Source organism: Zosterops lateralis, assembly GCF_965231275.1.
Source record: "Zosterops lateralis genome assembly, chromosome: 1".
Classification (NCBI taxonomy): domain Eukaryota; kingdom Metazoa; phylum Chordata; class Aves; order Passeriformes; family Zosteropidae; genus Zosterops; species Zosterops lateralis.
In genome coordinates, this window is record NC_139762.1 from 35205028 (window position 1) to 35220391 (window position 15364).

At 39.2% G+C, this 15364-nt stretch overlaps 1 protein-coding gene across 2 annotated transcripts in view; it reads right to left on the reverse strand.

Annotated features, from left to right (window-relative positions):
* Window positions 1–3784: 3784 nt before the first annotated feature.
* The window catches only part of HIBADH (3-hydroxyisobutyrate dehydrogenase), an 87009-nt gene continuing 75429 nt past the window's right edge, over window positions 3785–15364 (reverse strand). For both annotated transcript variants that reach the window (XM_083875255.1, XM_083875256.1), the window contains exons 7-8: window positions 12093–12249; window positions 3785–4358 (exon numbers count right to left, since the gene is read on the reverse strand). In XM_083875255.1, the coding sequence (XP_083731381.1) occupies window positions 4200–4358; window positions 12093–12249 (316 nt within the window). In that variant the 3' untranslated portion in view covers window positions 3785–4199. The remainder of the gene's footprint in view (window positions 4359–12092; window positions 12250–15364) is intronic.

Consider the following 15364-nt stretch of genomic DNA (forward strand, 5'->3'; position numbering starts at 1 on the left):
ATATATAGAAAGCAACAAATCATAAAAATACCAGCAGCCTTTAAAGACCACATATCCATTAGAGCGTTGCACAGAATGACAAAGACATTCTTGCTACTGAAAGCTTGAGCTTTTCAAAAGCACCATTTATTCTAACTTGTAGGTGTTGAACTGAAGTTCTTCCACTCCTGAAGTGTAAATTTTTCACTTTTGCAAGGCTTGCAGTAAGAGTTCTAAGAACTTGATACTGAAATCAATGACATCTCCAAGCCCCCCAAACTTTAAGAGGATTTTAGTAAACCTAAAGTCTAAAATAGTGCAGAGAAGTCTAACTCCACATTAAGTCACTGTACCAAGGAAACACAACAGAAGTTTCCAAACTGCTTCAAAGTTTCCACAGCTTACTAGCTAGTCTTACAAAGGCAGACAACATTCTCGACTTGTCTTGAGGAAAGCTGAGTTTCATATGAAGGAGAAAATTACAATGATTTAAAAACAAATCAAAAGCAACAGGTATTACTACTGATCAAGTTAGTATCCTCAGACTTGTGCCTGTATAGACTTGATCTTACAAATCAAGCTGGTAGACTAAAAGAAAGACATCTACTGCATAAATACAGTAACTCTTGTGTGATGGCAGCCTTTCTCTGCCTGCTTCAGGAGTGGCCCCAGTCTTTCAGTTCTGTAAGCCATTTGATAAAATCTCCTTGTGGCAGAGCTCTAAGATGTAAACAGCTGAAAAGACAGGTAGGTCTGTGCTCATGCAGGCAGGGACAGCAGCTATGTTGTACTCCTCAGTATCTCTCTCCCTCATCCAGTGTGGGACAAGGCTCAGATGGAGACTGGCAATACAAACTTCAGTGGCTCATGCTGGCTCCTTCCTCTCACAGCCACCACCCCAACTTCTCATAATCCTAATGCCAGTAACGTGGAACAATCCCAGCCAGAGAGATGTGCTTGAGCTGCTTCACAGATGCATCTTGGCCACATCTGCAGTGTAATCACTGGGCATTCAAGACACATTTAAATTTTGGCAGTATTGTACTTAATGGCCAAATTCTCATTGATTAAAGCAGAGCCAGACTATCAAATACAGTATTTTACTTGGTCAGAACACCTCCTCCTCCTCCTGAGGCTTGTAAGAGCCATAAATAAGGTTAAAGCAATATAGTATTCAGAGGCTTTAATAGAAGGCCTCCTCTGTTAAAAAATCACCAAAAATAGTTGCTTAAGATGGGTTATACTGAACCATAAATGAGAAGGCTGCTGAGGACTTTTTAAAAAAACATCACTACTTTTATTGGTTGTCAATGTTTTCTTATTAGCCAGTAAATGCATTTGATATGGGTGAGTTTCCAAAGTAAGCATGATGGGAGGGCTAGTTTGATATTCAAACTCATTTAAAAATAAGTCACCTCAAGTTTCCCTTTAAGACATTTACAAAATATGCCACTAATTTGTTGCACCAAACTTATATGTATGTACTGAATAGTAATTCGTGTAGAAATTCAACCAGTTTTACCATCTTTCTGTTCAACTCAACAAATTACAGTTTTGAAAATCTGTCTCTTACAGTGATAGTCACTTTAGTATTTGCCAAATTTCCACAGAGCAGAAGTATACCTCACGCAAAAGATACATTACAAACATATACACATGCAGAATAGCCACAGCTAGCATGTACTATCATCACTATACATATACAGTCATACAATATTCTCCTGCAGAATTAGTAAAAAAAAAAAAAAAAGTGTTTTAATATAAATAATATTACTGGCTTCAGGTATTAGACATCTTTGAAGTTTTCAAGGCACTTTCTATAATAACATTCATTTAAAAAGTTGTTTCTGACTTTGCCAAACTAACTGCTTGTTCTAAAATTTTATGTGCTGGGTGTCTGCCCTGAAACTAGGGTTTTGGGTTTCTTTTTCCTTTGTTTGTTTGTTTTTAATTTCAGCCACAATCCTCCTCCAAGAAGGAGACCACAGAATACTTTTTGGTTTGCCAAAATGGCATTCTGGCAGCCCTTCCTCCAACTTGAGCATCCTGTGCTTTGGATTGAGAACTAAAAATTTGATGAGAGATTGTGAGGGAGGAGAAAACAACACCAGGAAGCCTAAGCTACAAGCCTTAGAGAGGAACATAAAAATAACAATGAGAGTTCCTCTTATTTAATAGAAGCTTTATGATTTCAGAGGCTAAAAACTTCAAATCCTCTCTTCACTGAGCATATTCTCTTCCCTCATGACTCCCAACAATTATATATGCATGTAATGTTCTTCAAAAAAAGAAATGATCACGCTTCCTGCAAGCCCAGGCCTACAGGTAAACTCAGGGTTACCAGCAAACACTTTCATAGCAAATGCTGTCACAGGCTGGGGTGGATGGCAGAAGGAAGAATCTCTCCTAAGTGCGGCAATGCCAGATAGATGTCCAAGCCAAACACAGAGGACAAAAACTTAACCAGGACACTCCTACAATTCCTTACCTCATCCATTACAAAATGTCCAAATGAAAAAGGATCTCACTGTCAAAACCAGCCTTCACTACTTGACCCTAAATTCATTACAAGACGAGACCTTCCTTTTGTGTTATGTGAGGCAGGAGTCCCATAGGAAATAAGTGTCGTAGTATGTGATCTTGTTAGCAAAGGTCAAACCACACATCTGCAACTACAGTGCCATGTTGTACCTGAGTGGCTGTTTGTGTCGCAGGTAGTTCTGTGTCTAATTTCTGAATGAATGCAATCCTGTAGAAACAATACTGTTATCAAAAGAGAGACAAACAATTTTTTAAAAGTACAGTTGCTCTCAGTAGTCCATATACTCATATAGAAAAATAATGAATCCCAAATCCCTGAATCACTTGGAATGTCAAACAGTTTTCAAAGAAAGCCGAAAGGAGATCAACTATTACTCTTTAATAACTTCTGCATGATGTCACTGATCTGTTGGAATAGTGTCTAAGTTGTCTGATTATTGACAGAATTTAGCTAATTCAAGCACATAATTTTGATAACTTTATGTGCATCTATAAAAGGATCCATTATACAATCAAAACAGGAATGTGGTTGCATAATTGATTATTAAGCCTAGAGTTTGAATGTGAGTAGTTCTAGTAAAATCAGCATGAGTATTTATAAAGCCAAATATGTACCTGTACTTTGGCAAGACCAGTGAGATGTGAACACTTAAGGTAATACACATGCAAATATATTACTGTCTGCATTTCAGGACAAGAGCTTTTGAAAGGCTTTGGGTTTGCAAGAAGATCTGATAATCTGTAGAAAACCCAGCAAATTAAAAAATAAGACCACTTAGTGTAAGTTTTGGTTAATAGTGTGTGTACAAGACTGGACCAAAATAAAAAGCAAATACTCATGCAGCAAGTATTTACCAGTATAGATTTTATTTATTTTCAAAATAATGGGGTTTGTTTAGATTTAAAATACTTTAGTAATTACCTAAAACAAATGTACACTTTATTAGAACTTCTGGTAAGTGCCGATCTTGAGTTCTGAAAATGCGTGACAGCATACAAGAAAATATAAAATTGGGTTAGCAAAATACAATAATGGAGCTTTACACGAGGGACACACATTCTATATTATTCGACCTAGGTCTATCAGGAAAACATGGTGTAACAGCTTTCCAATTAGAACACATGCCTATAAACTTAATCTGCAACCTGAATCCCAGGAAAAATTAACTTCTGATCAACTTAAGGTTAGCAGATCCAAAACCAAAAAAATCCATCTCAAGATGTGTTTCCTCACTGAACATATATTCCTTTTTTCTATAAGGTATTAATTTTAAATTTTAATAGATCATTATATATGATAAAACTGAAATAAAACATTCTCTTATTATTCATGATTCAACTAAGTTTGTAGCCGTAACATAAGTTATTTTATATGTGAACAGTTAAGTGTTCCATAAAAAAAATATTTATTTATTGTATTTAGTGAAAAAAACTTTGATGGTTCTTAAAAAAAAAAAAATACTTGCTGTTGGCTAATTGCCAAACAATCCCCTCCCTGTGGCTTACTTTTTCAAGAGTTATAAAGAAACTCTGGAGTTCGTTGTGATCTGGACAGCCAATGATGATTAATCTGTATGGGAGCAGGATGCACAGTACTTGATTAAACCCACAAACTTCCCAAATGAGCTATAAGGATAAAAAAATGTGGTTTGTTGTTGTGTCCATTTCCAAAGGACAGCTCACAAGCTTTCCTCCTCACGTAAAAACTGGAACACAGCTGAGAAGTCTTTCACGGCATAGCCTTTAGCACACATCATCCTGTAGATCTGATGTGCCTGGGAGCCCAAAGGAACTGGTGTCTTCGTGTTGGTGGCAGAAATCTGGGCCAAGCCAAGATCCTGTGGGGGGGGGCAGGAAGAGGGCAGAGAGGAAGAATGGAAGGAAAGAAAAATAGAAAAAGTCAGGGGAGAAACAACAAGGACATAAACATCCATGTACATAGTATAGGTTATTTGGCTTCCACTGTACCAAGAACTCTACTGCCAACAAGTACAATATTCCAGCCTTAAAATTTCAGACCTGGAAGAAGAAGGTTTTGTGTAGTTTTAATTTTTTAAAATAAAGTAATAAAGTAATTCAATGTTACTCAACAGAAAAACCTCAAACTTTGCCAGGCAGGCACCACTTTAATAACAGGAGGAATTTGAAGATTCTAGATCACTATATAACCTAGTAGCAAGACTCAGACTATTTTTCCCCATTTAGTATGTCATCTCTAGTACGAAACTCTCCCTGGCTATCCACTGAAGCATTTCATATAGATTCTAAGAGTATATTTTAGTTCTTTTGGCAAAAGGAATTCTTTATTACTATAAACAGGTTAAAAATCAGGCAGAAGAAATTTCAAGAACAAGAAAATGGAAGCCACTTAGCAAACATACATTTACTATAATGTAAACAGTTAATAGCAAAATGAGAGTCATAGGCCACTTAGTGAATATAACTGGTTTGCTGCATAATTGGAAGGATGTATTAGAGAACTGCTTAGGGGGCTGTTCCTGCTACAACTCAAAATTCTTGAGTGACTTTTTCTTTAATAGAGGCATATAGAGTTCCATTGTGTTTTTAAATATTCTATTTGGTGAACAAAAGGGAAAGATGGTTCAAAGAGGACTAATAGGAAGTGTGTCCTTCTTGGTCAACTACAGTTATAATCTGAAATAGGACAGAACCCAAAGGTGAGTGCCAGGTACTATGATTAAGCATAGTTAGCCAGAAATAGTCAGCTGCTAGCTAGGCTGAAGGATGTATTGAACTCCAGACATGAAACAATCCAAAGAGGAAGCACCACATAAGGGCCTGGACATATATAAAAAGATCTCTTGACTAAGTAGGAAAGTAATTCCTGTACTGAATGTTCCATTTAAGGTTTTGTTAATGAAATCAATGGTTGGGGTCCTTGTTTCAAGAAAGTTGCAAAAGAACCTCTCAAGTGTTACTAGGAAATGCCTAGATTTCCTGTCCATTCAGAACTATGGTGGTTTATTGAATCTGCTGTGTGATTTTTTCCTGTTTTTCAGTAGTTTGGGTTGGAAGAGACCTTAAAGATACCTAATTCCATGCCCTCGACCATGGGAAGGGACATCTTCCACTTGACCAGGCTGCTCCAAGCTCCATCCAACCAGGCCTTGAACACCTCCAGGGATAAGGCATCTACAACTTCTCAGGGCAACCTGTGCCAGTGCCTCACCACCCTCACAGTAAAGAATTTCCTCCTAGTATCTAATCTAAATATACCCTTTTTCAGTTTGAAACTATTAGCCCTTATCCTGTCACTACATTTTCAAAAGTCCCACTCCAGGTCTCTTGTAGTCTTGCTCTAAGTCTTGGAAGGTGCTATAAGGTCTTTCCAGAGCCTTCTCTTCTCCAGGATGAACAAACCCAACTCTCTCAAACTGTCTTCATAGGAGAGACGACCCAGCCCTCTGACAATCTTCACCATTCCAGCAGGTCCACGACCTTCTTATGTTGTGGCCCCAGAGCAAGATACAGCACTCCACGTGGGGTCTCATAAGAGCAGAGCAGGGAGGGAAGATCACCTTCGTCAACCTGATGGTCACAGTACGTTTGATGCATCCCAGGATGTGACTGGATTTCTGGGCTACAAGCACACATTGCCAGGTCACACTGAGTTTCTGGTCCACCCACACTCCCAAGTCTTTCTCCACAGGGCTACTCTCAATCCATTTTTCCCCTAGCCTGTATTTGTGCTTGGGATTGTTCCAACCCAAGTGCAGCACCTTGCAATTGGGCTTGTTGAAATTCATGAGGTTTGCAAGGGCCCACCTCTCAGATCTGTCAAAGTCTTTGAGTATCTCAGCCTTCTCCAAATCCTGGGAAACCAAGTCCTAACCCTATATAAGGTCCTGTACCTATAGAAGCTTTTCTTGTTGCCCGTGAAGTATCTGGTCAGGTTTAATTTTATCACGGCTTTAGCTTTCCAAATCTGATTCCTGGCTGCTTGGAAAATTTGTCAATATTTCTCCCAGCCTACCTGTCCTTGCTTCCAACCTCTGCAGGCTTCCTTTTTGTTACTGAATTTGTCCAGGAACTCCTTGTTCATCAGCACAGGCCTCCTGATAGTTTTGCCTGACTTTCTCCTTGTTGAGATGCATTGCTCCTGAGCTTGGAGGAGAAGAGCCTTCAATATTAACCTGCTCTCTTGGGTCCCTATTCCCTCCAGGGCCTTATCATGGTGCTGTATCAAGCAGATTCTTGCAGAGGCTGAGGACTCTGCTGAAGTCCAGGGTAGTGAGCTAGTTGTGCACACTCCTTGCTGCCCTAAGGACCTCAAACTACACCACTTCATGGTCACTGCAGCCAAGGCTGCTCTTGAGATCCACACTCCCCACCAGCCTCTCCTTGCTGATGTGAACAAGGTACAACATTACAACCTCTCTTTGTTGGCTCCTCTATCTTTGAAGAAGGAGGTTCTTACAACATATTCCAAGACCTTCCTAGATTGCTTTTGCCCTGCTGTGCTGCCCCTCCAGCAGTTATCAATGTGGTTGAAGCCCCCCACGAGGACCAAGGCTTGTGGATGTGAGATGGATCCTTTTTGTCTATATTTATCTCATCTACTCAGTCTTCATGTCAGATAGGCTGCAGAAGGTCCCCTCTATAATGTCACCTGTCCCTACTCTCCCTTTAATCCTGACCCATAAGCTCTCAGTCAGCTCCTCCTTCATCTCCAGGTGAAGCTCCATGTACTGCAGCTAGTCACTGACATAGAGCCTGAATCCTTCCACTCCAACACTGCACTCAGAGGGGTCATTCCACCATGTCTCTGTGATGCCAGTAAGGTCACAGCCCTGCAGGCATGCACACACAGCATTTGCATAGGGTCATTTAAACTGGGCCCTGATTAAATTTACTGGTTGGAATGGCTGTAATTCCTTTGTGCTGCTCTTCAGGTGCTCTCCTGCTGGACCTGCAATCCATCTCCAGGCTCTGGACAGCTATTGCTGTCACTGGCATTGAACTGGTGGGAGTAGGATGAATGCAGGTCCCCCCCTCCCGCAGTAACTTTAGCTTAAAGCCTTCTTCACCACAGCTCTGCAAGTGTGTAAGCGAAGATGCTCTTCCCCTACTGTGACAGGTGGTCCCCATCCTTGATACAGAGGAACTGAAAGACTGTAATACGGCTGAGAGCACCTTTGACTTCTCAGGGATGACTTACAAGACAGGTCTTTACTTTCTGTGTGTCTGGATTTGAATTAGCACAAGGAAATTCAAGATCTTACTCTACTCTCTAAATGTCACTTCGATCTGTAAATCGGCTCTATAAAGGTCATTCTGATACAAATCAGAATTATAGTTACTTTTCCTATTACCCTCGAATGACTTCAAGCTCCAGGAAAATGGGAAAAACACACATATCAGATGTCACAGGATCCAAAATAGTTTTCAGCTGCATCAGGGCAGATCATTTCTTCTCTGTTGAAAGACTGATGAGCTGACAAATCTAGGAACACTTACTTTAACCTGCATACAGTAAAATACTTCATGACATATATAAACCCTCTTTGTGAAATCTGTACCCATAATAGCATTTTATTCAAGATAGCTTAACTCATGTAATGGAGTATTAAAATGGCAAAATCATCTAACTCCAAACTAGTGAAAGTACTTGGCACTGGTAGTGGTGACTGTGATCTGTTTTCTCTGAAGAAACATTAACAGAAACAATCCCTGAAAATTTTGAATGGACTGCTAGCACAAATACAATTTCATAAATGTCCTGGTTTTGGCAAGGGACAGGGTTAATTTTTTGCAGTATTTGTGGGGGGGTAGAGCCTTGCCTCATGTCAAAACCTCATGGTCAAAACCCTGATGTTATTTGGTACTATCCTATGCCATTGCTGGAGTGGGGAAAGGAACACTCTCCCTGGCTTCCTTTCTAGATGTTCTATTCTGGCTGTGGAAAAGTGTGGCAGTGGGTCTGTCCACTATTGTTTTTCATTGTCCTGGGCTTGGTGAGCATTTTGCATTTAAATCATTCTCTCTTTTGTTACTAGTATTATTGCTGTTACTGTTTGTGTTCTTATCTCATGGCTGCTTCCCAAAAATTGTTTTTAACTCAATCCATGATCTCTTCCTCTTGTGTCTCTGACTGGAGGGGAAGGAGAGCAGCTCACAGAGGGTTTTTTGGGGGAACACTAAATTGAGGAATAGCATTGCTAAACCAAGGCAATAAGGTAGCTCTGTTCACTTCGGTAATGAAGGTCTTGCTCCAAGATGGTTGAAACATTCAATAACATTTCATTAGTCAAATGGACAAGGACTCCTGACTGAAGAGCAGGAAGGTTGTTTTGCTTTTTAAAAACTCCACTCTATAAATTAGAGCTTTGAAGGAAAAAAACCAAGAAGATTTAAATAAAGCTCATCTTTAGCTTCAGATTGTAAAGTACTTTGCACCTTTTCACTTAGGTTGGAGATTCCTCAAGTGAAATAGTACAAAATAGCTCTGAAAGAAATTTCTCTTTGCTGTCTTATTTGGGAAAGTTAAAATGACAGCACAGTTTATGGCTTCTCTCATACTCTCTGGAACTGACAACATCTTCCAGATGTTTCAGTGCACTGAATATTCTAACACTTTTCCTCAGCTTAGAATAGGGAAACAGATTCTCTTTCACAATTTGCCACCACTTCAGAATTACCTGTTCCTTACATGTATTTTGCAGTTGATGTAAATGAAACTGCCATTTGGAATAAAGCTCAAAGGCTGTCTTGACATGACTCAAGAGAAGTATGATATAAATCTAGCTCTTCTCAGAATTCGAAGTTGACATTTAATTACCAACTGTGCTGTCAATGAAAGATGGAACTTCTGACCTGCCAATGCCTTGGACACAAACACAGCATGGTAAACTAAACTAGATTTTTTTTAATGCATAATCTTTAGAGCAGGTTTCACATTAAGTTGAATAAATTGTATGTTTCAGCATCAAATTTCAAGACCAAAGAGCTTCTCAGAAATGTCTGACAAAGTTTTCTGACCCAAACACTAAAAATGAGGATCCTCTGGCTTTGAGAGATTTTGCTGACAAAGTATTTTTAAAAAAGCCTTTGACTTCCACCATCTCTGGTATGTGAGCAGGAACTTGATGTTTAGTAACTGTGTCTAGTGACTGCTACTGAGCATTCCTAGGTATTTTCACTGCAGAATACTTTCTCCTCAACCTCGGGGTTTTACATACCTCTTTCTTCTTTGAATACGTTGTTTTTTATTTCTGAAGTGGCAAAATTGTGTTCTGTATTTCTCTTAAAAAAAGTAACCATCTCAAACAATTCACAAACTGCACAGTATATCACACATGAGGGTGAAATGGGTAGTAGTAAAAGTCTTTCCACAAACTAAAAAGCAGTGTCTTAGAAGGGGTCACCACTCCACCAAAAAATAGCCTGAACTTAATCAGCTGTCTTGGCTACTTATTTCAGAAATCTTCCATCTATATAGAATAACAGAGCATAGTTCAAGAGGCATGAGAGAATTTAATGTCTTTCCTTCTTACTGAGGATTTTAGCCTAAAGAAGACAGTGTTCAGGACTGTCAGGAGAGGCAAGTCAGAAGAGGTGAACAGCAATTACAAATCTCTCTGAGGAACTCTCTCTTGGTTATCATTGATGCTTTATAACCAAAAGCTGGCAGTTTCAACAGGCACAAACCAGGATGCTATTCCTTCAATTAAAGATCTTTCAGGGCATCTTCCAGGGGAGATGAAGGTCCCTCTTAGAAGGAGACCAAAGGAAAAAAACCAACCCTTTAGAAAGAAACTTAAACGGGAGGGAAGAAAATATGCGCCCCTATTGCATTTATACTATGAGGCTATTCTGGACAAGATTGAGAGCTATCAATCATGAGAGTAGAGATTGCAGTGTGAAACACGGCACAACAGGCAGAACAGATTCTGAAAACAACACACAACACGGCAACAAGCCTTGAGGCAGGGCCAAGATCAGGTAGCTTATCTTCTAATTGCCTGGCAAACTCCAAGCAATAACCTAATGCTTTTTATAAATCTGTAATTTAAACACTTTATTGTCCCTGACGTTCAATGACATCAACACAGTGTAAAAACCAATACTTTTCAATATTTTAACACATTCTCCAAAGAAATAAAAGTTCCTGGTCATTGGTCCATAAATATAAAATACAGGGGGTTGTGAGCCATGCAGCATTAGCAAAATTTTTTGGTGCTACCATGTGCCACCCTGGACCTGCTCTGGAGAGAAGTGGGCTAATGTCATTGAGTGTGCAAATGCACCAATTGTCCTAAATCAACTGTGAAATTACATGAACAGTATCAATAAGCAGGTATGATACACAGCAGCTCCAGCATTTTGGAGATTCACATGGTAATACCTGAGTTCGTTCACCAGCTTTGAGAATGCTGTTTTAGTTTTAAGTGCTGCATTTCTACTTGCATGGAAGAGCTGAAAATGGACGGAATGCCTAACCAGTTGGGAGCACTCAATAAACTGGTATGCATAAAGCCTATCCTGTATGAACTCAAATGCCTCCCTCAGGACAGTATCTCCATGAAACAGATATTCAGTGTGAAATTATTTCCTGCACTTAGATGAGACATCTCTTCCAGAGCTGATTTTATAGTTTACCTTAGGCAATCATTGTGCTCAGTGCAGAAGTAGTTCAAGAGTCAGAGTTCTGTATCTCCTTCCTCCAACTGTGTGTCCTAACAGTGGGATGCAGAGCTCTGACCTCCTTGCCTACTTTCCTTTGGCCTCTAAAAGCTTTGCTTTCCTGACCACAGAGTGACTCGGGACACCACTTTTCCTGGAAAAGCCAAGAGCATGGCAGTAAGTGCATTCTCCTGGGAAGTGATAACAGTAGGTTTTCAACTTCCTACTGCTGAGAAGGACCTAAACCATGCCCCCACTTTGTGGACAAGCAATTTTGATTACTAGGTAATTACTCATGAGAAGCCCTTCTGTCACCAGCTAAGACAATTCAGGAGAGCTCACAGAATGCTGCAGAAACCTGCAGAAGATCAGCCTGTGTGGTGTGGGTTGCTTTCCGCATTCCAGATGACCTTGTGCAGAAGGACAAGCACACAAGCAATTGGCTAAGCAAGCAAGGGCTTACTAGAGAGCATGTCCAATAGCACAGTTAAAGGTATCTGGAAGAGCGTGGGCCCAACATCTGAGATGCTTGTGCCATTATCAGCACCTGATTAAGTCACTTGAATTTCCCTGAATTCTCTCTTGAACTTAGGCTCCTCAGTTCTGGAGCAGTCATGCAAGAGGCACCTAAATGGCTTGCTGAGCTATACCCGCAAGCCAATTGGGACTCCTTTATTAAGGCAGAACCCAAAAAGATAATGCATATAACCTCACTGGGTGGCTCAGCAGTAATAGTGGCTAGAAAAAAGCTGAAGACTAAGGAAAATCCCCCTAAACAACTCATTAATTTAGAGCTACAGGAAGAGCTTAGTTCCTCTCTATTCATGCCTATACATTATCCTGCAATCACCAATTTTCACTGAGAAGGCCGTTTACTAGAAGCCCAGAGAGAAGCAACTGCACATACTTGACATGCAAATGTTACGTACCTTAGCCATGAGCGTTGTTCCAAAGCCACCTTGATAATTGTTAGCTGAGGGTACTCCTTCCATCACTCCAGGAACAGGGTTGTATGTATCGCTTGACCAACAGCGACCTGAGCTCATATTTAGGATTTTGGCCAGCAGCTTTGGGTCAAGGCCTAATCTGTCAAAGGTCAAAGAAGAGAAGTGTTAATGTCAAAATGCACAAGACATGGGTGACTTGTTTTATATCTTAGGACCCTACCATCATTTCTCTCCCTTTATTATAAGTCATGAAAAATGACAGAGTATTGATATTGGGGGCAGGGATGCTGTATCGTAAATTAAAGAGCATCAATCCACCATTTAAGCAGTAGGTTTTCAAAGCTTTTTTCCTTTTGCACTAAGCAGATCTTCTTCATCTAGCAATTCTGAAAGTGCAAGCAAATTAAAGGTCCTTTGAGAGAAATAGTTACCTTGTATTTCAATTACTTAAAGGCATTCTCTGTTCTGCTACCTACTAGGTCACATACTTGTTCTTCATATCAAAATATTCTCTGAACAAACCAAAAAATTCACAAGTAAGTGTGGCAAAATGAAAACTGTTGTGCAATCCATTTGTATGTGAACACTAGTGCATTTCTGAAGTAAACTAGATAACACAATTGATGCTTCTCTAATAATGTGAATTAAAATGCTGCATAAAAATGAATAAAAATGCTGTTTTGTCTCAAAAAACATTACTGTCGTATACATCTGTGAATTCTTGTCTTTGCTATTATTAAATCTTCATTATATGCTCCTGCTTATGAGGCAAGTCTGCATTTCACTGTGACATATGTTATCTATTCACAAACATATATTATAGTTCTGGGTCAGCTGCTGATAAGGTTACTGATCCTGATATAACAAAGCTTGTCCAAGTAGAAACGTCATTTGTTCTACCATGGAGATGATGGCATAAACTGCTGCTCAGTGCAGACCCTGAAATTTCTTCAATATTATAAGAAATTAACCCTCTTATGAATTCACATTTATGCTGATAGTAAGTTGCAAGTGTAATTTTACATCAATTGCATTAATACTAAGGACAAGCAGCAGCAGTTTATCTGGCACTGCACGAATGTTCAGCTACACACAGGACAAAAGAGAAAGCAAGGGAACTATCTCCAGTAACAACACAAGATGAGAAAAGGACATTTTAAAAGGGATTATATCACAACCTTCTACAAAATTTATTTAAATAGATTTCAACATTTTTTATATTAGTTCTCACATCACAGACTTTTGCAGATCTCCATAGCCTAACAGTGCTTCCAGGCATTGTAGCACTCAAGGTTTTAATTTGTAGATGAGAAAAGCTCACTACCAATGGAACAGTTGCTAAAATGCATGTCTATCTATTCCAGTGGGCATTCTGGACTTGAAAAACCATGTTTAAGACAGTTGGCCCTACAGCATGGCTCCTATTCCTATAGTGGTATTGTGTCCTGCAAGTCTGCCTTCCTAATGCAAAGCAAGATAATTTTCTGTATTTCAGATAGTTTCTTAGCAGTACTGCTGTGCACTCTTATTTACGATTTGCTGCAGCAGCCCCTCTGGAATTCAATGGAGAGTCTCCACTGGCCTAAATGGGATCAAGCTTTATACTCCTCCCCATTTTTATCCAACTCACTGATTGAACTGAATGCTTATAATGATCATTTATTTAAAAATATAAGCTGTATTTTCCAACATTATTATGTTTTCACAGTATTTGAATTGTATTTGTATTGTGCATAGTGTATCAAAGTCCTTACCATAAAAGTTTTCATCAAGAGCCACTCTGAATAATGGCTTTAATTGTAGTAATCAAAAAAAAACCCCACACTGGGAGCATTCAAAGCCTAAGCTTTCAAATATGCAGAGGTTGCTTTTTTTCCCCCAAAACAAATCTCTTGACTTGTCTGTTTCCTTATCATTGTCACATCCAGATCAGTATTTTTACCAATGTAGTGCCTGCTTGTGCCATATCCTGCTGCATGGAGAAGCCTGCAATTATTATAGCTGTGAGTATACTGCAACACAGAGAGCTTATTATTTCATATAATCCTCCCAAAGAAAGCTCTTTTTACAGTGTCTACTATAAAAACTGCATCTCTGTGAAAGTATACTTCAAAAGATATGCATGTATTATACAGATATGTAAAATACTGTCTTGCACTAGATCTGACATATTTTTGCTCTTGGAAAAGAAAAAGGAAGATAGTGTCAGTTTGTACCTCTGCTTCTTCAAAATTCATTGCTCTTAAACACCATGCAGCTTCTCTTCAAGAGACCTGAACCTATTTTTTTTTCTCCTTTGCAGCAAGTGTATCATTAATAAGAGCAAGTTAGAAGTGCTTTGCATTTCATCTTTCTGAAGATTCATCCACTGGTGCATATATAACTGACAGTTAAAATTAGACATATATTAAAATCAGTTACTGAAGAAGTCCTCTGTCTTTCACTGTGCCCAAAGCTTGTAATGGTTTGAAACCAGCCAGAATATACAGTAATTGTCATTCAGCAAGAGTCTATCCTAGAAAGTCATGCTTCAGTGGAGAAGACTGAGTTTCCATTTGAAATCAACAAATTAATCCAAGACAGGTATCTGAAAGGGCAAGTTTAATAGGAAGCAGCTACTGGGCTCTCAACCATGATAAAATGTTATTGCTGTTTCCCTGTAAATTGGCTGGGAACATACGATACTCTCTGCATAAGAGCTCCATTGCTGTTCAGGAGATATACTGCTCAAGCTATCAAAATGATGACAGTCTGCCAGTCCCCATAACAACTTGCCATTGGACGTGGCAAGAGCCTGTGCATGTGCGTGTGAATTTACAATTACCAAAATGTTCTTCTCCCCTATAAGCAGAAAAGAAGCCCATGTATTAACTGTACTTATAATAGAACAAAACCAATTGCTCCCTCAGATCAATGCTACTTCAATAACATTCCTAATGAAGTGAACAGCACAAACTAGAGCAATAGATGGACATACAGAAAAAAAAAAAAGAAAAAAAAAAAGAAAAAAAAAAAAAGAAGGTTAAAATAGGATCCCTTCACGCCACTGCTCAAAATTCAAGTTTTGCTGGGTACTAATAAAACCTCAGCCTGAATTTTTTATACACTCCTCCAAAAGTTCAATCTGGAACAAATACAGAAATTGAAACAGTGTCTCACAAGAAAGATACATCCTGGTCTCATTTTAAGGTATAACAACTGAAGTAGCTGAGTTTCCCATCTCAAGGTGCTTTGGGTAAACACTGTATAAACGT